Source organism: Monodelphis domestica, chromosome 5 (genome assembly GCF_027887165.1).
Source record: "Monodelphis domestica isolate mMonDom1 chromosome 5, mMonDom1.pri, whole genome shotgun sequence".
Classification (NCBI taxonomy): Eukaryota; Metazoa; Chordata; class Mammalia; order Didelphimorphia; family Didelphidae; genus Monodelphis; species Monodelphis domestica.
In genome coordinates this window covers 296,890,295-296,912,571 of record NC_077231.1, presented here as the reverse complement: position 1 = coordinate 296,912,571, position 22,277 = coordinate 296,890,295, and the positions used below count along the sequence as shown (strand labels likewise).

Genomic DNA, 22,277 nt, shown 5'->3' with positions numbered 1-22,277 from the left:
AGAGAGCAAAAAGAAGTAAATTTAGCTGCTATGTAACTCTAGGCAAATTTACTTATCTACCAATCTACTTAGTGTACCAATCAATAAATGAATATTTTTTTAGCACTGTATGCCGGGCCAAAGACAACAATGAAAGGGTCCCTGCCTTCAGGGCGCTTACATTCTTCCCCTCTCTGGATCTCATTTTCTTTTCAGCCACACAAAGATGGGATTGGACTAGATGATTTGAAAGAGGAAAGAGGGCTTCATCCTGCTCTAAGTCTATGCTCATAGACCCATGCAAGGCTGTTAGATTTGATGGTATAGCTCCTCAATGACTTTTTTCTTAAACCCTTACCTTCCATCTTAAAATCAATACTCTATGTATTGGTTCCGAAACAGAAGAGCAGTAAGGGCCAGGCAATGGAGGTTAAGTGACTTGCCCAGGGTCACACAGGTTGGAAGTGTCTGAGGCCAGATTTGAACCCAGGACCTCTCATCTTCAGACCTGGCTCTCTAGCCACCTCCATGATTTTTTAAGAGCATCAGAGTTACCAGTGGGCACCACAGAGAATCAGGTCTATTTCAATGTAGGAGTATCTACATTTAGCAAAGCCATAAAGCACGAGCTCCTCTTCTTCAAGTGGTAGAACACAGTTTGGACCAGAATCAGATGCAGCTGCCTACAAGGTACCAGCATAGCACAGGACTCCGAAGGCAAAGGAGGGAAGAGGGGAGACCCCACCTCTACCCTGCCAGACCCCAAATACTGAGCCTGTTTATAGACCAATTCTGACTTCCAAAAATCATGGGGGAAGGAGATGAAAGGGAGGCAGGGAATAGCTTAAACCAGTGTAAGAAGCGAGAGGAGATACTCCACCAAATGACCCTTCTTCAAAATGCTCGAGGAATGCTTTTCCCCTTAAAAAAGTGGGGGGAGAAATGGAAGTTATTTCTCTGTTACAATATGTTTATAATTATGAAATTGCAAAACAACAACAACAAAAGGTCTTTTCCCCCAAGAAATGGTTGCCCAAAAAGCTTTTACATTCTCAATCTGCTTTGGCTAGTCCAGTCCTCAGCATCGCAAAGGAAGAGCAGTGGTATCCAGTGGTCAGCGCAGGGACCCCGGGGCCCATCATCCTGAGGATTATGACAACAGGCTACAACATGAGTTTTTAAAAACAGCTTTCCGTGCTGGGTCCAAATCCCATCCTGTGAAGAAGGGGATCCTGGACTCTCAGGCTCATTTAGACTGATGCCTTCGCAGCTCACTGGGACCCTCCAAATCATCTCTTCTCATGATTTAAATAACAACCCAGTTCACCGACACAGTAAGAGCTGTATCACTTTTCAAGCCCTGGCAGCTCTCTATCAGCACAGGCAGAGATTTCTGGGATGCATCCACAGAGACATTTCTCTAAATAAATTATTTAAAATGTCATCCATGCCCGTCCACTCTGACACGAGCTAGGAAGTAGCCTCCTCATATTCTTTAGCACAGCGATCCCTCCCTCTCCCACCCCTCTCCCCAAAACCTAGCAGGAATCCACTGATCTGTGTTCAAGGACCACAATGCTCTGCCAGGGAGTGCCCCTCAGACTTCTATAAGGAACCCATTTGAGGAAAGTCATAGCAAGGGGGGAAAGCCATCCCTCTGTTGTCCAAGGAGGGAGGCAATGAGAGGAGCCCCATCCCCAAAAGGTGCCTGTGCCCTTCACTTTGCCAGACATGTATGTACCCCATCTCAGTCTCCCCAGAGTGCCTAATTCAGTGTGAAAAGGAATAAGGAAGGGCTCCCCTCAGCCACCAGCCAAATGCTGTATTATCCCCCTCCAGATGTGGCTTACAAATCCCTGGCAAGAAAAGAAGCTACTTTCATGTGGGCTGGGAGATCATCTCCAGCTGCCCTGAGCCACAATCTGTTCTTCCACCATGGACAGAGATGTACCCGTTCACCTGTCTCCCCTGGGATCAACCCCTGTACCCTTGAAGTGACTTGTCTATGGTCATACAAGGAAGAAAGAGCAGAGCCTTGGAGTTGGACCCCTGGGTCATCTGGATCCAAGTTCAGGGTTCTTTTCATTCCATCAACGCTCAGTTTATCCATTCCTGGGGTACAATTTTTGCCTCCATAATTGAATAAGATTAAACTAGATGATCTCCAAAGACCCTTCCCATTCTGAATCTATGGTTTCATCTCCCAATGCAGTCAGAGCCTCCAAGTACTACAGGGTAAGAATATGGTGAGAAATGGCCATGGAGGGGGAGATGGAAAAAGGTCGAGGCTGAGGAAGAGCATTCAAGGTGGCCCATTTTCCTGCCAGAGATTCAGAATTGGAATTCTGGTCAGTTGGGTCTTCAATGCATGACTCAGAGCCATAATCTAGCAGTTTTTGTGCCAGGGCAAACAGCAAGTTTATGATGTGAGAAGAGTACAAGATAATTAAGACAAACTTGGTGGGTTGTGCAGAAAGGAAAATCAGTTATGCTGCTAGCTCACAGTTAGGGCCAATGATTTGGTAGGATTTGTAAAGATTAAAATTAATAATTTGATACTCCAAGTATTTTAATACGATTTATTAAAATCAACTTAGATCAAAGAGAAATTTAAAAAAAAAACAGAGAAAGAAAAAACCACTCCCTTCCTCCACACTTCTGGGATAGAGCCTGAAGGAAGTTGAAACTGAATATCAAATTAACCAATGATCCATGACAGGAAAAGGAAAAGGGGATTGTGGGAAATGTAGTCTCTAGGGTTCAAGATTCTAAATCAATACAGGTTTTAACCTAATTAATTCTTCTTGCTAATGAAATACCATGTTGCTCCATACTGCTAGAGAAGATCTTTTTAAGATATGGCTTTTGTATTTTTTTAACCCTTATTTTTCATCTTAGAATCAATACTATATATTGGTTCCAAGACAGAAGAGCAATAAGAGCTAGGTCATGGGAGTTAAGTGACCCGCTCAGGGTCACACAGCTAGGAAGAGTCAAAAGTTGGATTTGAACCCAAGACCTCCCAACTATAAAAGTTAAAATTAAATCTCAATAATAAAAATATATTTTAAGAGATTTCTTAATGATAATTAGAAATCAAGGAATAAAGAAAATACAAAATAAACATCATGTGCCCATGGCTGATCAGCCAGTTCAAACGCCCCCCTTACCACCACCAAGCTCGGGACAGGAAGTAAAGAGGCGGGACCCTTCACATCCTTGCCTAATATCCCCTATCTATAGGAAGTACATAAGGACAGGAAGTCAGTGGGCTCCTGGGAAATATAGTTCTTTTTTTTAGTGTAACAGATTTTGGATTATACGCAACTCCAATCACTGTACCACCTACCTGCCCCCACTATATACCTTCTGAGGTCCCCTCAATCTCTGAGATTCTTTGATTCCAAGTTTTTCCACCCTCTAAATTTGAGTTTGCTGTTCAATCATTTCAGTTGTGTCTGACTCTTTGTGACTATTTTTTTTTTTGAGGGTGGAGCAGTTTCTGGTAGAGATCCTAGAGTGATTGGCCCTTTCCTTCTCCAGCTCATTTGACAAATGAGGAAACTGAGGCAAGCAGGATTAAGTGATTTGTCCAGGGTCATAAAACTGGTTGAGGCTGGATTTGAACTCAGGAAGATGAGTCTTGATGACTCCATGCCCAGGACTCTCCACTGTACCACCTAGCTTCCCCCTAAATCTATGACTGGTTTACTTCTAAATTTCTTCCAGCTTGAGATCCGTGATCTATTAGCTAGGCTCACTTTAAATGAACTCCACACTTAAAATAACAACTAATATTTATGTAGTACTTTAGAGTTTATTAATTACTTTCTGTAATCTCATTTGATCTTCATGATAGCTTTGTAGAGTAGGTGCTATTATTATCTCCATTTTATAGATGAGAAATTGAATCTGAAAGAGGTGAAAGGACTTGCCCAGGGTCATATAGCTGAAGTGGCTGGAGCAGGATTCTAACTTGGGTCTTCCTGACTTAAAATCCAGTGCTTTGTCCATTATGCCTCCCAAGTGCATCTATTTCAGATGCATCAATAGTTTCCTTCCCCTTTATTCTTTTGTATGAGTTTGGTTGCCATTTAAGTCAACCTGAAGAAGTTAGATGTGACCACAGAATCACAAGATCCCAGGAAATTGAATTATGTTCTGCATTTGGGGTAAAAAAGGAAGACTCTGGATTTCCTTCAGGCCAATCCACTTATCACATTCCCAAGTCATTTCTCCCTGAATGAGCTCTAAAGTGTATTGATTCTGAGATCAGCCAATGAACACTTATGAAACTCCTACTATGTGTCAGGCACTGTGCTAAGTAAAATATTCCTCCTCAGTCTAACAGGGAGACAACCATGCAGACAACTACATACAAACCAGATGCAAGCAGGATAAATTGGAGACAATCAATATAGGAGGGGGGGATTGGAAGACCCTCTGCCATATTCTCTACTTACATTTCAAACCTTTAGAAAAAGTGGGCTTGATTTTCCTATCATCCATAAATAGCTTAATAATTAGAGCCTTTAAGGCCAATTAAATTCATCTTACAAGGTAAATGTAGAATTCATCCACCCATCCTTTTGTTCAACAACCATTTATTAATTACCTCCATGTGCCAGACCAAAAACAAAGCCCAGTCCCTGCCCCCAGTGTGCTTACATTCTGTTGAGGGAAATAATGTGCCCATACATACAAAGGAATTTGGGCTTCAAGGATTGTGGGACTAGGAACTGGGGGGAGTTGGGTGATCTGTTGGTAGAAAATGCTGCTGAATTCTCTCATATAGGAGTTTCCTTTTTCCCATAGGGTTTCTTTAGGAGAACCATTCAGAAAAATCTTCACCCATCTTATTCCTGTAAATATGAAGGAAAGTGTGTAATAGACAAAGTCACTCGGAACCAGTGCCAGGAATGTCGTTTCAAGAAATGCATCTATGTTGGCATGGCAACCGATTGTAAGTCCTCCTTTATTTGACTTCTGAGCAAAGGTGGGTTGATGGAGACAAAATCTGGTGGGGTGTAGCAGCAAAGGAATCAGGAAAGCCCCATACCCTGGGGTAAGTGGCAGGGGAGAGTCTAATCAGTCCTCGAAATGGAGGGAATCACGGTATTGAAGGATGCATCTGATGGTCCATCATGAAGGATGGTCCTGAGCCCCCTCCCTTCTGGAGCCGGGAGGACCACTTGGGCTCAAGACCTTCCCAGCCCTTAGAACTGACCCATTATAGGTAGTTCTCCTCCCTAGTGGTCTTCCAGCAACGCTGATTGGCCCCTTGTTCAGTATATCATAGAAAGGATTTTTATTTATGGATTTGTGGATTAATGGATGAAAAGAACAAAGAGATCCTCTCCTCTGACTTGTTTTACAGATTAGAAAACTAAGTCTCTAGAGAAATTCTGTTGCTCTGAGGGTACAAGATGTCCCAGTTATCTTAAAAGCCTATCCAGAATTGAGCATTATCCAGGCAGGGCATCTCGCACAGCAGCTAGGTGGTTTATTAGAATCCTGGAGGTGAGATCAGAAAGATCTGCCAGCTGTGTGATCCTGGCCGAGTCACTTAACCTCTGCCCCAGATTCCTCAACCGTAAAATGAGAAGAAGAATAGTAATGCCTACCTCTCCGGGTTGGTGTAAGGACCAAATGACATTTGTGTGTTGGGCAAAGAGCCTGGCCCATAGTAGGTGCTTTATAAATGGTTATTCCCTTCCCCTTTCCCCCTGGGCACCCATCAGCTCAGCCTGATTGCTAGAAATGACGACAAATGAGGTTTTTCTGCTTCCCCCTGGCTCTGATGTCACGCTTAGCCCAGGAGGCCATTGCCCGTCCTCTGTGAGAGATCCAGCCAGGGGCATCTCGAGCCCAGGCAGGAGAGAATCCACGCAGGGATTGTTTTTCAAGAGGGAGGGAGGAGAACCCGCGACAGGCACCGAGTTCAGAAACTGACGTTGAAGATGGTGGCATGACTCACCCTGCAGTTGTCTGTGATATTTTTAGCCATAAATAAAGATGTTCTATGCTGCAGGAGCCCGAACGTGCGGGACTGGAAGATGAACTCTTGGAGGTTCTCTTCTCCCTTCGGACCAGCTATGGAAGGTTTAGGGTCAGAGCAGAAGGTCCTTGCAGGTCTCTAGTCCAAGCCCTTCATGGCACATGCAGGGAAACTGAGTCCTGCAGGGAGTAAGCATTGTGCCCCAAGCCCCAGAGGGAGTCGGTGGCAGAGACGATGAGGAAAGCTCCTCCTTGGACTCCGCATTCAGGGGGTGCTGAGGACGGTGCCTCAGTGCGGGTGGGATGCTGAACGCGCCATGGTGTAGGAGCTGGAGCAGAGCTTCCCAGCCTGGGTCTGCGGCAAGCAGTCCCTGAGTCGGATGGGAAACGATCACGTCTTCATTTTCGCCAGCCTCCCATTTCCTTCGATTAGGAAAGGAGGCGACAAGCCTTTCTCCTGAGGCGTCCACAGGCGCCCCCAGCATCAGGACGCCCTGATTGGGCGCCAGTGAGGCCCGTCCTCGAGCTCCCCTAAATGCGCCGTTCTTGCCGCATTTTATACAGATCCCTGATGCTGTCGCGGGAGAACTCAAGGAATTCTATAAATGTTCCTTTAGGGGGAAAAAAAGTCTTTCTAGATTTGTGTCTATTTTTTCCTTCCTACCAAAAACGTGAATTCTCCATGATAATTGTACTGTTCGGTGCACTAACAATTCATAATGGCAGAGGGAAGGCGTGGTGCTGTGGAAACAGTGCTGGGTTTGGCATCCAAGGACCCGGGTTCAATTAGGGAACATTTATTAAATGCCTGCTATGGGTCAGACACTGTGCGAGGTACTGGGGCTAGAAAGACTGAAAGGAAACAAGTCTCACTCTTTAGGGGCAACTAAGTGGCTTATTGGGTAGAGCATCAAGCCTGGAGATGAGAAGTCCTGGGTTCAAATTTGACCTCAGATACTTCCAACCTGTGTGACCCTGGGCAAGTCACTTAACTCCCATTGCTTAGCCCTTCCTGCTCTTCTGCCTTGGAACCAATACACAGTATCAATTCTAAAAGAGAAGGAAAAGGTTTTTTAAAAAGACTGAAACTACTACCTTCAAGTACTCACCCCCTAGCCTATAGGGGAGGGAGAAATACAGGCAGAATACAAAATAACTTTTTTTTTTAATTCAAGGTATTTTGAGGGGAATAGTACACAGGAACCTCTAGGTATGTGTAGGCTTTAAAATTAATATTCAATAACTAAGTATTATATTTTTAAAGTTTTACTAATAATAACTAAAGTAAAAAAAAAAAGAACTAGCTAATAAGGTGCTGACCCAGCCTGCTTTTCGAAAGAAAAGCACAAGAGGGAGGAGTTAAGCAAACTTAAATACAAAGGTGACCACTCAATGTGGTGGGGAGAGGAGAGGAATTCTGGGAAATACTGAAGCCCTCTGGGAGATGAAGTCTAAGGGTTCAAAATTCCACTTATACATATGGAGAAAGTGGCCTTTAAGTCAAGTCTTGAAGGAAGAGGGAAATTCTGCATGGCAGAGGTGAAGAAGGAAAACACCCAGGCATGGGGGAGGACCCAGACAAAGCCACAAAGCCAAGGGAAGGAGTGCTTAGGAGCAGGAAGAAAGCCAGACTAGCTAGTCTTTAGTAGGTGGGGACAGGAGAAATGTATGGCGAATCTGAAAAGGTAAGTTGGGGCCAAGATGTCATCTAGAAAAAGAGACGGTTGGCCCAAGGGTCCCCCATTCCTTTTCAAAGTAACCTTCAACTTTCAAATGTAACCCTAAGATGATACTCTGAAAAACTTTCTTATAGGATAGATGATCTCCAAGGTCCCTTCTAGCTCTAATCGTATGATCCTGTCAACCAATTTATAAAGATGTTTACAAATTACAAATTTGTAAAATTTGTAAAAAAAATTTTGTAAAAAAAAAAACAAATTTACAAATTACAAAAAGGTTTGTTTAGACCCAAATTCTTGCTTACAAAAAAATCATTATATAGATTGCTAGGATTCCACTGCTGGAGAGCTCACCACTGGAAGAAAGGGTAGAAAGGACCATATTAAAGAAGAACTTACCTGGAATTCAGTTACTAGTGTTCATTATTCTTGCTAAATTCAGTTGTTTTCACTTGCAGAGGAATTGCTGCAAGTACCCTCTAAATTCCAGCACTCTGGGTCAAACTGCCCGTTGTTATACCCTAGTTACAGCTCTGGAATTGACTTTCCAATATTTTCTTTTTGGCCTCTTGGAGTGTGGTGGAATCTTCTACTTTCTGAGTTACTTTAGGGAGGTAGAGTTGTGTATCAATACCATATACCACTCAGAAATAGAAATGTGGTCATCATACATTCTTGGTATGTCTGTGTATATATATATCAGAAATAAATATATATCAGAAATATATAAATATGTCTTATATTTATGTATAACATAAATATATATATATATATATTCATATACTATAGGTATTCACATACTTTACAATGTAGTAGTGAGCTAGATGAAAATATTCTTCTATGGAAATGGTGCTTAATGAAAATGTGGTTTTTCCAGTTGTCAAATATGTGTGAATGTTTGTATCTTTGTCACACACACATATACATGGGCACATATATTTACCACACACATATAGATACTCCATTCATCCATCAAACCCAACCTATACGTTTTATGTAGTTATGGTGGTCAATATGGTATAGATGTGGGGGAGAGACAGAGACAGAAAAACAGAAAGAGAGAGACAGAGAGAGACAGAGAGGGAGAGAGACAGACAGACAGACAGAGAGAAAGAAAAAGAGAGAGAGAGAGATGGAGAGACAGAGACACAGAGAGAGAGAGACAGAGACAGAGACAGAGACAGAGACACAGAGAGAGATATAGAGAGGCAGACAGAGACAGACAGAGAAAGAGACAGAGAGAGAAAGAGAGATGGAGAGACAGGGAGACAGAGAGATAGACAGGGAGACAGAGGGAGAGACAGAGTGAGGGGGGGAGAGAGGGAGAGAGATAGAGAGAGACAGACAAGTAGACACAGAGAGAGAGGGAAAGAGACAGAGACAGGCAGACAGAGAGAAAGAGAGATGGAGAGACAGAGACAGACAGACAGAGGCAGAGAGAAAGAGAGAGATGGAGAGACAGAGAGAGACAGGGAGACAGAGAGAGGGAGACAAAGACAGAGAGACAGAAAGAGACAGGGAGACAGAGAGAGAGAGACAAAGACAGAGAGAACTATATGGAGATGTCTATGTGTATGTGTTTGTCCAAATATGGGATTTATCCAACGTGAGGAGCTGCCAAGAGTGGACGATGCTCAGCACCTTTTCTGTGATTTGGGGTCTTGGGCAGTTGCCCAGAGCTGGAGAGGGCATCCTCAGGGAGGCTCATCATGTGAAAGCAGGTCCCTCTCTGGGGTGCAGCAGCAGGGCTTAGGCTGGCGGTGATTTGCTGCAAAGGTCAGGAAAGAGCCGGCTTTGCCCAGGGCGATGCCCAGGCTCCCCGAAGGTCTGCCAGGCTTCCTGGGCTTGGTCATCCCTGGTTCGTTTCCCAGCGTCAGAAATAGGAAGCCGCAGTCCGGACAGCCTGTTGCAATCCGTCTCCTGTGTGTGTTTGTCTTCCTTTCTCTTCTCTCCCCCTTCCAGTGGTATTAGATGACAGCAAACGGTTGGCAAAGAGGAAGCTGATAGAAGAAAACCGTGAGAAGAGACGCCGGGAAGAGCTGCAGAAAACCATCGGGCACAAGCCGGAGCCCACAGACGAGGAGTGGGATCTCATCAGAACGGTCACAGAAGCCCACGTGGCCACCAATGCCCAGGGCAGCCACTGGAAGCAGAAGAGGAAATTTCTGGTGAGGCCCTCACAGGGCAGGGTCTGTGCCCAGGTGGGGCTGGATCCAGGGGTGCTAAAGCCAACTCACAATTCCCAGGCTGTTTGAGGGGAGTCAGCCATCAGCAAAATTGTGAAGTTTGTTCCAAACTCCTTCTGCCCTTTCATTTTTCACCCCTTTCCCCTTTTTGTGTTGGTCTTACCTTCTTTATTCATTTGACTTTCATTCATCCAAAAAGCCATATTATAGGGGCAGCTGGTGGCTCAGTGGATTGAGAGTCTGGCCTAGAGACGGGAGGTCCAGGGTTCAAATCTGGCCTCAGACACTTCGTAGCTGGGTGACCTTGGACCAGTCACTTGACCCCATTGCCTAGCCCTGACCCCTCTTCTGCCTTAGAACCAGTACACAGTATTGACTCTAAGATGGAAGGTGAGGGTATAAAAAAAGAAGAGAACAATTCACATTTCCAAAGCACTTTAAGGCATACGATGAGCTTTCCTACCAATCCCATGAGCCAGGGGGTGACAACATTCCTGTCTCTGTTTTACAAGTCTTGGAGAGATGAAATGTTACACCCAAGGTCATAGAGCTGGTAAAGATTCGAACTCTGGTCTCTCCAGATTCCATCCCGTGACTTCAGCCATAGGTTCAAATGGCAACATTAGCCCACAGGTAGGAAAGAAATGAGGCGGCCTCCCCGATGTCATCCATTGCCCCCTAACTTTCAGGGGAAAGCCTCCATAGAAGAGGCCAGCTAAATGGCTCCTCAGAAGGCGCCCAGCTATAACGTCATGGGCAGAGGGCAGAATGGGAGGGTAGAGGCTGGAGGGTAGAAGGCGCTTATCGCAGTGGGGAGAAGCAGTTCCTTGGGCAGGGTTGCACGGTGCGGTCCAACTCTTCTTTGCTGCATTTCCGGTTTTACTGGCAAAGTCGCCACAGTGGTTGGCCATTTCCTTCTCCAGCTCCTTTGACAGATGAGGAAACTAAGGCAGACAGGGCTAAGGGACTTGCCCAGGCTTACCCATCTCATCAGTCTAGGAGGTCAAATTTGAATTCAGGTCTTCCTGATGGCAAGCCCAGCACTCTCTCCATTGCCAGTCCTCACTGTTGGCCCCGTGGAGCCCACGGCACAGGCTGGCATCTCCTCTAGAGGAAAGAGGCATGGCCCCAGCTGGGGGGGGGGGTACCCCACCTCCTCACCCCAGGCTCCTCCTGCCCCAGTTCCAGACAATGCACCATTTCCTTGCCTCAGAATGTGAGTGGAAAAACTAGAATACCCAGAAGACCCTGCACACCCAGGCCATCCTTCCCCTCTTAGAGAAGCTTTTACAACCCTGTTAGAGAGTAGGCTAGCTGGAAAGGCCGGAGGTCCCTCCATGGCAGACTTCAGGAGTGGTGATCAAAGTCTTTATTTGGAGGCCTCAGAGAGGGAAACCCAGCCAGCCAAGGCAGCCCATTCCACTATGGTCTACCTCCAAGTATTAGGTAGTTTTCCTTTAAGTCAAGCCTAAATTTAAGTCTATGTAATTTCTACCCACTATGCCTCACTCAGTACTCTAGAGATAAGCAGGAGGGGAAATCTAATTAATTCAGAAAAAGACAGACAGACAGACACAGATGGATGGATGGATGGATGGATGGATGGATGGATGGATGGATGGATAGATGGAGGGATGGATGGATGGATAGATGGATGGATGGATGGATGGATGGATGGATGGATGGATGGATGGATGGATGGATAGATGGAGGGATGGATGGATGGATGGATGGATGGATGGATGGATAGATAGATAGATAGATAGATAGATAGATAGATAGATAGATAGATGGATGGATGGATAGATGGATGGAGACAGAGAGAGAGAGAGGGAGGGAGGGAGGGAGGGAGAGAAGGACAGGGAGAGAGTTGGATGGATGGATAGAGACATAGATAGACAGACAGATAGATCAGACAGATGGATGGATGGAGAGAGATAGTTGGATGGATGGATAGATAGAGAAATAGATGAATTGAATGGATGGATGGATGATAGATAGACAGATGGACGGACAGATGGAAAGAAATAGTTGGATAGAGATATAAGTGAATGGATGGATGATAGACAGACAGATGGAAAGAGATGGTTGGATAGAGACATAGATGGATAGATGTGTATGTATGTATGTATGTATATATATGCATATATACTCATATAGTCAAATGTCTACATTTATATCTACAACTGAGTACATATATCCTCGAGTATATATTTGAATATATGAATTTGACTGTATGAAGGGCATTCATGTGGCTTTACACACACACACACACACACACACACACACACACACAGCCTTCCTATACCCAAATTCAGCTCTCGGCTAAACTTCTCCAGTCAGAGCCTTCCCCTTCTGCTCCCCCCAGTGCGGATGGGCCGCATCATCCCTCTTAAAATGGAGCGTCTGAATGCCAAGCGCGCTGCTCCCAGAGGGGGATTCCTGAGGAGGCTGTGGGTTAGAGGGCAATTATTTCATTGAATTTTGTGGTTGAATTTTCTTTATTGTCAAGTTCGAGAGGAGCCTTTGACAAGGCTGCCATTGATATATTCATGAGACTTGGGTTAGCATCTCCAGAACCGTTGTTTCTGCCTCCGAGGAGCAGCTCTTATCATGACTGTGATAAAGCAAAATCTCTTCCCTGGCAGGCATTACTGCTTGCCTAGCAGCAGGTGACCCTTAGCCCAATGACTCACACATTATATACCACAGTGATGATGATGGTGATGATGATGATGATGATGGTGATGATGATGATGATGATGATGATGGCTGGCACATATATGGCACCTACTGTGTCTCAGACACTAAACTAAGCACTTTATAAATAATATCTCATTTGAGCCTTAAAACAACTCCAGGAGGTAGTTGCTAGGAGTAGTAGTAGTCATAGTGTATTATTATTGTTGTTGTTGTTGTGTTATAAATGAGGATTCATTTTACAGTTGAGGAAACTGAGGCAAACAAAGGTTCTTGGGGCTTGCCCATGGGCCCATAACTAGACTCCGGCCCCAGCTCGCTGCCTGTCTGATGACCAGTGGCATAGATCATCCCAGCCATTGTCTTTTAGCCTCCAACAGTCTCTTGATCTGTTCTATTGGGGCAATAATCAGCCTTGTCTGAAGAAGTCACAGCAACCCAGCCACCTTTGCAGTCAGGTTCCTGCATCTGGTCAGAGCTTGCCAGGCAGTATGCCGGAGTGCACGTAGCCTTCAGGATGTGTCCTAAGTTAGAGTAAAGCCAATTTTAGAACAAGTATCCTTTTTAACGTCTACCTTGGTGGAGCTGAAAAGGGAGGAGGTGGTTTCTACGTGATTCTCTCGAGCGGAGGCTGGTGAGAGGGCAGGAGAGTGAGCCTCCTGACCTGAGAGCCTTCCAGGCTTACCACTTACAAGCCACACAGACCACAGTCTGTCCTTTAAGACCTCCGAGCCTTGATTTCCTCATCTGTAAAATGAGAGATTTGACGAAGGTCCCTTCCACCTTTGGAATTCTTCTCTGCTCGTAACCTCGGGCGGGAAGGGGGTGAGGGCAGAAATGTTCTCAGGTCTCTCTCTGCCCCCTCCTCACCTGTAGCACAGGCTCGGGGAGCCTCAGGAGCTATGCAGTCACCTCCCTCTGAGAAAGGCTGGATAGCACGCATCCATCTGGGAAGAGCCCCAGAACACCAGCTGGGTACAGTTAAGCCTAGGGCTCAGTGATCCTGCATATTCATGCGCTGCACACCAGCCTCGTGCCCATAGGAGTCAGGCTGAGGGATTACTCTGGGGATGAAAATTCATTCCCTTCCCCGCAGCCCCCAGGACAGTCCGTGTCTGCAGGGGCACTGAGGAACCTTGGGGAGTTCCAGAAACACTCATTGGCGAAATAGAAGCTAGAAATGACGGCAGTGATCTCCTGGAGGACAGAGGCTCATTTACAGGGTTAACAAAAGCATGTTTGTTGCTTAGTACGTCCGCCATAATTATTGGTCCTAAATAATGCTGGGTGATACATATATCACACGATAGACAAATAATACATATGTAAAGCATGTGCACACATTTGTGACATGTATACGTTGCTATTCCAGACCTAGGATTTCTTCCTATGGCAATATCATACGTAGATTTAGAGTTAGAAGAGAGTTGAATGGCCATCTCCCCCAGCACTTTCTTTCTTCAAAAAAAGAAAGGAAAGCTCAGCAAGAGGAAATACTTTGTGCCATAGAAACAGTGGGAATAACTTCCGGAAACAGGATTTCAATCTAGAACTTCCTGACCCCAAGTCCAGCCCTCTGTCCCCCACACCAGGTTGCCTTCCTCACTGGAGGCATCTCCCCGAACGAATACTCCTTTTTCTGGAGGAGATACACGGCTCCTTTGGGCCCTGTCAGGAGAGAGTTAGTCAGGCTCCTCCAAGGTCGGGAATGTCTTGCTGATGGTTTTACACAAGACGAGGTCTTCCAACGCTAACTGTGACGCCACATCGTCAGGTTGGAAAGTCCTCTTTGACCTGATGCTAATAATCAACAACCTCTAAGCATTTCTGCCCCAGGTTCATTATTCATGCTGGCTCGCCAAAAGCCCCAAAGCCCCACATTAGGAAGGAGCTCTCTTGTTATCCTGCTTTAGAGACACACTTTGTGAGTAAGGTGGTGAGGTCCAGGGGCCAGAGCAGCCAGAGAGGCTCCTGGTGGGTTCTTTCTCTTTTCATGTCTCAAGGGATAGTGTAAGTCTCAGAGGCAGGAAATGACTTGAAAGAGACAGTCAGAGGTCTAATTTGTACCCAGATCTTGCTGCCTCCAAGGCTAACCCTCTATCCACCCCGGCATGCTATTTCTCTGTACATATATGTGCATCGTGCATCATTTATATATGTACAAATATCATTCATACCTAGATGAATGCTCTATGGACATTAACAATACATAAAAAACAAATTGTCAGAGTATGTATATGCACATATAATTCATATACATGCATCATCAATATTTTCTTATGTTCATATACATGTATGTGTGCATGTCATCTACACACATTTGCACATATGTGAATGATAGACCCACCTGCATTTTGTACCTGTGTGTGTACTCATAAGTCATGTGTGCACGTGTGAACAATTTTCTACCCATGTGTAAGGAAGCATCTATACAGATGCCATTCCTACATATATGGGCAGCGTGTATCTAGACGGGTCTTACTGATGTCCAGGCCAGCCCTCCATCCACTGTTCTGCATTGTGCAAAAATAATGACTGCCAGATCCAGCTTTGTTGTGTTTAACTTGCTCCAAATATCTGAGCAGCTTCTTGCATCTCCCTGGATGATGCCAAGCCTTCTGGGTCAGTCACAGTGCAGGCTGGATTCCCTGGGCAGCACCTCACACCCAGACCTTCAGCTCGCACCTATTTAGCAGCTTCTTCAAGGCAGAACATTTTCCATTTCCAAGACTACCTGCTTCCCAAGGGAACCTTTCAGGGTTTTCTTCATTTTTAATTTGACAAAATATGTTCATAGTGAGCTCTTGGTTTAGATATGAGATGGATTTCAGCATTTGGTTTTTCTGTGCTCTGTGAGGGGGTAAGACATGAGCCTTTGCTCCTCTCTTACTTGGGGGGGCTTGAGGGTTTTATTATACCTAAAATTGTAAAATGTTCTCCTTTTTCAACAGCCAGATAGGATAGGAAGGTGGGAGCAGGGTAGAAGTGGGGTCATATTCCTCCAGCAGTGTGAGGAGTGACAGGCACTCAGCCTAGACCACAAACTCTCTCCTTCCACCCCAACACACTCACTCTCTCTCTGTCTCTCTGTCTTTCTCTCTGCCTTTCTGTCTCTCTCTCTCTTTCTCTCTCTCTCTTTTTCTCTCTCTGTCTTTCTGTCTCTTTCTCTCTGTCTCTGTCTCTGTGTCTCTCTCTGTCTGTCTCTCTGCCTTTCTGTCTCTCTGTCCCTGTTTCTTCCCTCTGTGTCTGTGTCTCTTTCTCTCTCTCTTTCTCTCTCTGTCTCTCTCCCTCTCTGTCTCTGTCTCTTCCCTCTGTGTCTCTGTCTCTTTCCCTCCCTCCCTCCCTCTCTTTCTGTCTCTTTCTCGTTCTCTCTCTGTCTCTCTCTGTGTCTCTGTCTCTCTCCTGTTCTGTCTGTCTCTGTCTCTGTGTCTCTGTCTCTGTCTCTCTCTGTCTCTCTCTGCCTTTCTGTCTCTCTGTCTCTTTCTGTCTCTCTCTCTGTCTCTTTCTCTCTTTCTCTGTCTCTCTCTCTGTCTCTGTCTCTCTCTCTGTCTCTCTTTGCCTTTCTGTCTCTTCCCTGTGTCTTTGTCTCTTTCTCTCTCTCTCTTTCTCTCTCACTGTCTCTCTCCCTCTCTGTCTCTTTCCCTCCTTCCCTCTCTCCCTCTCTCTCTCCCTCCCTTTCTCTCTCTGTCTTTCTGTCTCTTTCTCCCCTTCTCTCTATCTGTCTGTCTGTCTGTCTGTCTCTCTCTCTCTTTTCCCCCCTTCTGTCTGTCTCTCTGTCTCTTTCTCTTCCCTCTGGGTCTCTGTCTCTTTATCTCTATCTCTCTGTCTCTCTCCCTCTCTGTCTCTGTCTCTTCCCTCTGTGTCTCTGTCTCTTTATCTCTCTCTATTTCTCTGTCTCTCTCCCTCTCTGTCTCTGTCTCTTCCCTCTGTGTCTCTGTCTCTCTCCCTCTGTCTCTTTCTCTTCCCTCTGTGTCTCTGTCTCTTTCCCTCTCTCCCTCTCTCTCTCTTTCCCTCCTTCTCTCTCTCTGTCTTTCTGTCTCCTTTCTCTGTCTCTCTGCCTCTCTCTCGGTCTCTGTCTCTCTCTGTCTCTCCCTCTGTCTCTGCGTCACTCTCTGTCTCTCTCTCTGTCTCTGTCTCTCTCCCCTTCTGTCTGTCTCTGTGTCTCTGTGTCTTTCTCTCACTTTCTCTCTGTCTCTCTCTGTCTCTCTGTCTCTGTCTCTCTGTCTCTCTGTCTCTGTCTCTCTGTCTCTCCCCCTCCCCTTCTGTCTGTCTCTGTGTCTCTGTGTCTTTCTCTCACTTTCTCTCTCTCGCTCTCTCTCGCTCTCTCTCTCTCTCCTTCTGTCTGTCTGTGTCTCTCTCTGTGTCTCTCCCCTGCCCACTTAGCTTGCATCCAGAAGTACCAAGAATCCTCCAACTCTTCAGAACGTCAGAGGACGTAGACACAGGATTATACCCCCAACTGCTGAGTTCTCAAATCAGAAACAACTTGATTTTCAGATCTTGCCCCACCATTCCTACAAGAGATGGGCTGTGTAGCAGACGGCCCTCAGTGGGGAAGCCTCCCTCCAAACCTTGGCGCTGATGTGCCTCTCCCTTTAGAACCGAAGGTCCTCCTTGCTTTTTCCTTTGCATCCCAAGTGCTTAGCATGGTGTCGGACGCATAGTTAACACTGAATAAATGCTTGTTGATACTGACATTTCTAAGTTATGTGACACTGACAAGGCCCTTACCTCTCTGAACTTCAGTTTCTCCATCTGTAAAACGGGAATAATGGGCCTTATATGGAAAAGCATTTTGTTAACGATAAAAAGTACTGGAGAAATGAGTCAGCATTAAAGAAAACAGGGTAGGTAGATGGTGCAGTGGACGGAGCATCAGGCTGGGAGTCAGCACGGCTCATCGCCCTGAGTTCAAATCTGGCCTCAGATACTTCCAAGCTGTGTGACCCTCAGCCAGTCATTTCGCATGGTTTGCCTCAGTTTCCTCCTCTGTAAAATGAGCTGGGTGGGCAAGGAAATACAGACCCCTCCCCTATTTGACAAGAAAACTACAAAGTGGGGTCACAGAGAGACAAGCCCAACTGAAAAGGATGAGACAACAAAATTAAAGAAAAAGAAAAAGGGGGAAAGGAGGATTCCAAAACAGCCAGAGGCCGAGGGCTTGCTGCCTGGCCTGTGGTCTCTCACAGGTCCCAGAGGAAAGGCAGAAAGGCACCAGCGAGGCTCTTCAAATGGGCCATTTCCATCCATTCCTGCTGCTTTAGGAAAGCCGGCAGAGCAGCGTTTCTGCTTCGGGTGTGACGTCGCCCCCCAGAACGCGCCGTCGTCGTTTCTGTGAATGGGGGTGCAGAAACCGGACTTTTGGGTCTAAAAACAAGAAAGTTCGCAGCAGGACCTGCCAGAGGACACAAATGGGCCGACGATGCCAGGACGGCTTATATAAGAGGCTAAAAATTCCCCCGTGAGGCTGTAACCACGAGTGTTGCCGCACCCTCGGAGGGTTGGTTCCGTTCCTGTGGATAGAGGCAGCCTGCCAGGATGGGGGGCAGAAAAAGAAAATCATCTTCGCCTTTTTTTCTTTCTCAAATATGGCTCTGCTCAGGGAGGGGTGGGAAACAGCCACAGGAAAAATCCTGAGTCAATCACTCAGTGAACTGCTTTGGCTTTCTTGACGGGAAGGAGCAGCTATTGGGGAACACCAGTGGCTCTCTGTAAGGACCTGGGCGAGAAGGGCACCCGCCTCGTCTCCATTTATTTACTCCTGTCCTTTATTGAAAGTCCAACCCAAACGCCACCTCCCCCTGGAAGCCTTCCCTGATCCCTCCCTGTGTCAATCCCTCTTTCCCCTTCCTGGTCCAAATGATTAAGGTCTCTACGTCTATTATCCTTTTTAGCAGAAATAAGAAGGAAAGGGAATTTTCCTGGAAACAGTTTGTTTTGAGAAGAACTAAAAGAAAGCCTGAGGTTTGGACTGGTGTAAGGGAAGGGAGGATATTCTAAAAAGAAGGAATATTACATAGAGAACAGCCAGATGGTGCCTTATCTGGACGATGGGGAAGATGATTGACCTGAATAGAGACCCAAATTCATGAGACCACCCGACAAAAGGCTTTGAATGCCACACTAAACCCAGTAGATTTGACTGTCAACAACAGGGAACCATTGTTGATCCAGTGGGAAAAACCCGAGGCAAAAATGGGTGTTTAATAAATTATCCCAAAAGATGATCTAGATGGCACAGTAAGTAAAGTGCCAGGCCTAAAATCAAGAAGCTGTGTGACCCTGGGCAAGTCATTTCACCTTATTTCCCTCTGTTTCCTCTTCTGGAAAATGAGCTGGAACAGAAAATGGCAAACTACTAGAGTATCTTTGCAAGATATCCCCAAATGGGGTCACCAAGGGACAGACATGACCTAAAGGGAACTGAATGCCCACAATGATTTGATTCTCTCTACAGCAGACCCAGAGATTTTTTTTTGCCCCCTCCAAGCTTCTTAGGACAACCAGAGTGGTTCTCCAAGGCCCAGGTCTGGAGTAGAATTTGCCATTGCCTAGAAGGGCAGAGCTTGCCAGCTCCCGGCCCCAAGAGCTAGATCAGAAGACATCTGGCTCTAGAGCCCACCAAGCAGAACACCGTTCATCATACTTCTCACTGCGGGCCGTAGTTCAAGTTCTTGAAGAAACATCACATCCCAGAAGACCTGGGAAACACCTGAGTCACCCAGACAAGCAACCGCCTTTTCAGATGGTCCAGCCCAAGACCCACATCCCTGCTGGCTCCTTTTTTGCCCCCACGTTCCCATGAACATCATCCATCATGGATAGTTAACTGGAGTGAGCTCCGTAACAAGCAGAGCATTCCATCTCATAGCAGCCTCTCTCTTCTCTCCCAGCCAAGAGAGCGGCTGGTATTGTGCCTCACACACAGTAGGAGCTCAGGAAATACTTGTTAAAATTAAATCGCGTTTGCTGGGTTCAGGGAAATCCACTTTTTCCCAAGAATTCCTTTCCGCTTTCTTTCTTTGTTTCCTCATCACAGAAATTAAAAACACTCACAGATCTGCCCTAGACCTCTCTGTTTTTTTTTCTCTCTGAGCTCTTAGGGTCCTGCTCCTCCAATGACTTCGACTCGTATCTCTGACCGAGACAGAGAAAAGAAGTCATTTCTTCTTTATTTTTCACGGAAGGTGCCTATTTTGTGCCAAGAGAAAAAAAAAATCTGGCTCTCCTCCTTCCCTGTGAAAGCTAGCTTAGTGGGAGGGTGCTGCCCTTTCTCTATCTAAATGTCATCGATTTCATATCCTCAGCCCGAAGATATTGGACAAGCACCGATCGTCAATGCCCCAGAAGGTGGAAAAGTGGACTTGGAAGCCTTCAGCCAGTTTACAAAAATCATCACACCAGCAATTACGAGAGTGGTGGATTTTGCCAAAAAGTTGCCTATGTTTTGTGAGGTAAGGGAATCCGTTTGTTTGGAGTTTATTGTTATTGATTTGGTATTTTCCTGTGTTCCTGGTCAGCCGAATGAGTCTATAGATTTCCCCAGTCACGGCAACTATTTAAAATCTCCTATCACTTAGGAAGAATTTAATCACTCGAAAGCACAGGTGGAGACAAAAAGGAAATATCCTCATTAAAATTTCTCATTTCCCATCTCTGTACAAGCCTATGTAATTACCCTTCATTTGTACATCCTGGGAGAAATGGAGAAATCCGGGTTCTTATCAAATCAAGACTAAAATGGTGCCAGAGACATAACTAATCCATCCCCTTCTCCCCATCAGATTTAAACCATCCCCTAAAGATAGCTGCCTACCCTTTTAGAAAATACTTCATCTGCATAGAAAGGAACAGCTCGTCTCGATCCAGAATACCCGTCTTCCTTTCCAAGGTCTCATCGCAAATCTTCCTACTGTCTTTGATATCATACGTAGGGCTGTGTTTAGCTCTTTGGTTTTGTTTGTGTTTCTCTTGGGCAATTGGTTCCTGGCAGGTACCAATTAGTGAGTCCTTCACTTCTGGCAGGGGGCACAGAAGCAAATTAAATGGAGAGGAGCACGGGGTAAGTTGGTGGCTTTTGAGACCAGCACAGAATAAAGCAGAATGGTTCCCCTTCACCAGCCATTTATGTCTTGGAACCTGGTCAAGGGAGGACTAAACTCAGAAACTTCTTGGGATCATTCTCCACTCCCAGGCCACCTTTAGGCTCCCATCTCCTAATGAGGAGATCATAGGAAAGTTGTCTTCATAGCTGGAAGACCTGAACAGTCATCTTCTTTTTAAAGATAAGACAACAAGGCACCAAGAGATAACATGACTTGTCCAAGGTCAACCACAGCTAAAAAATGCCAGAATGGGGATTTGAACTCAGGTCCTCTGATCTAAATTCACTATGATATCCACTGACTGGGCTACCAAAAATCATCCATGGAAGCTTGCCAGATAGATAGATAGATAGATAGATAGATAGATAGATAGATAGATAGATAGATAGATAGATAGATAGATAGATAGATAGATAGATATACAGACAGACAGATATACAGACAGACAGACGGAAGGACGGATGGGCGGGCGGGCGGGCAGATGAATGGATGGATGGATAGATAGATAGATCGATAGATATACAGACAGACAGACAGACAGACAGACAGACAGACAGATGGACGGGCGGGCGGGCAGGCGGGCGGATGGATAGATAGATAGATAGATAGATAGATAGATAGATAGATAGATAGATAGATAGATAGATGAATGGATTGGTAGATGGATGGATGGGTAGATGGATGGATGGGTAGATGGATGGATGGTTAGATAGATAGATAGATAGATAGATAGATAGATAGACAGACAGACAGGCAGGCAGACAGACAGATGGACGGATGGACGGATGGACGGACGGATGGTTGGATAGATAGATAGATAGATAGATAGATAGATAGACAGACAGACAGACAGACAGACAGACAGACAGACAGACAGACAGACAGGCAGGCAGGCAGGCAGATAGACAGACGGACGGACGGATGGATGGACGGACAGACGGATGGTTGGATAGATAGATAGATAGATAGATAGATAGATAGATAGATAGATAGATAGATAGATAGATGGATGGATAGATGGATAGATGGATGATAGATAGATAGATAGATGGACAGATATAGATATAGATACTTTGAGAAGTCCCTGTGTTAGGTGTCCCCTGGTTCACAGCATATAATCTATGCCAATCAACCTTTTATTATTAGTATTTTAATTTATTTACAAGTATCTCAGCCCTTCTCTGCCTCATAGAAGGCATCATCTGGCAAACAGATACATGGATACAGATTATGTCTTTCATGTTTCTATTTTTCGACCCATTCTCCAAAGACGACTTTCCCAAGTTATTCTTCAAGTATTAAATCTGTAGCCGTATATGATGTTCTCTTGATTTTGCTCATTTCTCTGTACATTATCCCATGTAGTTCTTGCCAAGTTTTTTTTTAATTAGCCTGCTCATCATTTCTTATGACACAGTAGTACTTCATCATGTCTCAATAGTATTCCAAACACATACCACAATTTGGATAGCAATACCCCAATTGATGATCACCCTCTCAATCTCCAGGTCTTTGCCACTCCAAAGAGAGCTACCAAAAATGTTCTGGAACAAATTCTAGGTCCTTTTCCTTTTTCTGTGATCTCATTGGAAAACTAAGAATATACATTTAACTCTGGGTGCAATTCCAAA

At 45.4% G+C, this 22,277-nt stretch overlaps 1 protein-coding gene across 15 annotated transcripts in view; it reads left to right on the top strand.

Moving 5' to 3' along the window:
* Positions 1-22,277, top strand: part of THRB (thyroid hormone receptor beta) — a 468,459-nt gene that overhangs the window by 433,219 nt on the left and 12,963 nt on the right. For all 15 annotated transcript variants that reach the window (XM_016426469.2, XM_056800353.1, XM_016426467.2 and 12 more), the window contains 3 exons: positions 4,795-4,942; positions 9,618-9,823; positions 19,849-19,995. In XM_016426469.2, the coding sequence (XP_016281955.1) occupies positions 4,795-4,942; positions 9,618-9,823; positions 19,849-19,995 (501 nt within the window). The remainder of the gene's footprint in view (positions 1-4,794; positions 4,943-9,617; positions 9,824-19,848; positions 19,996-22,277) is intronic.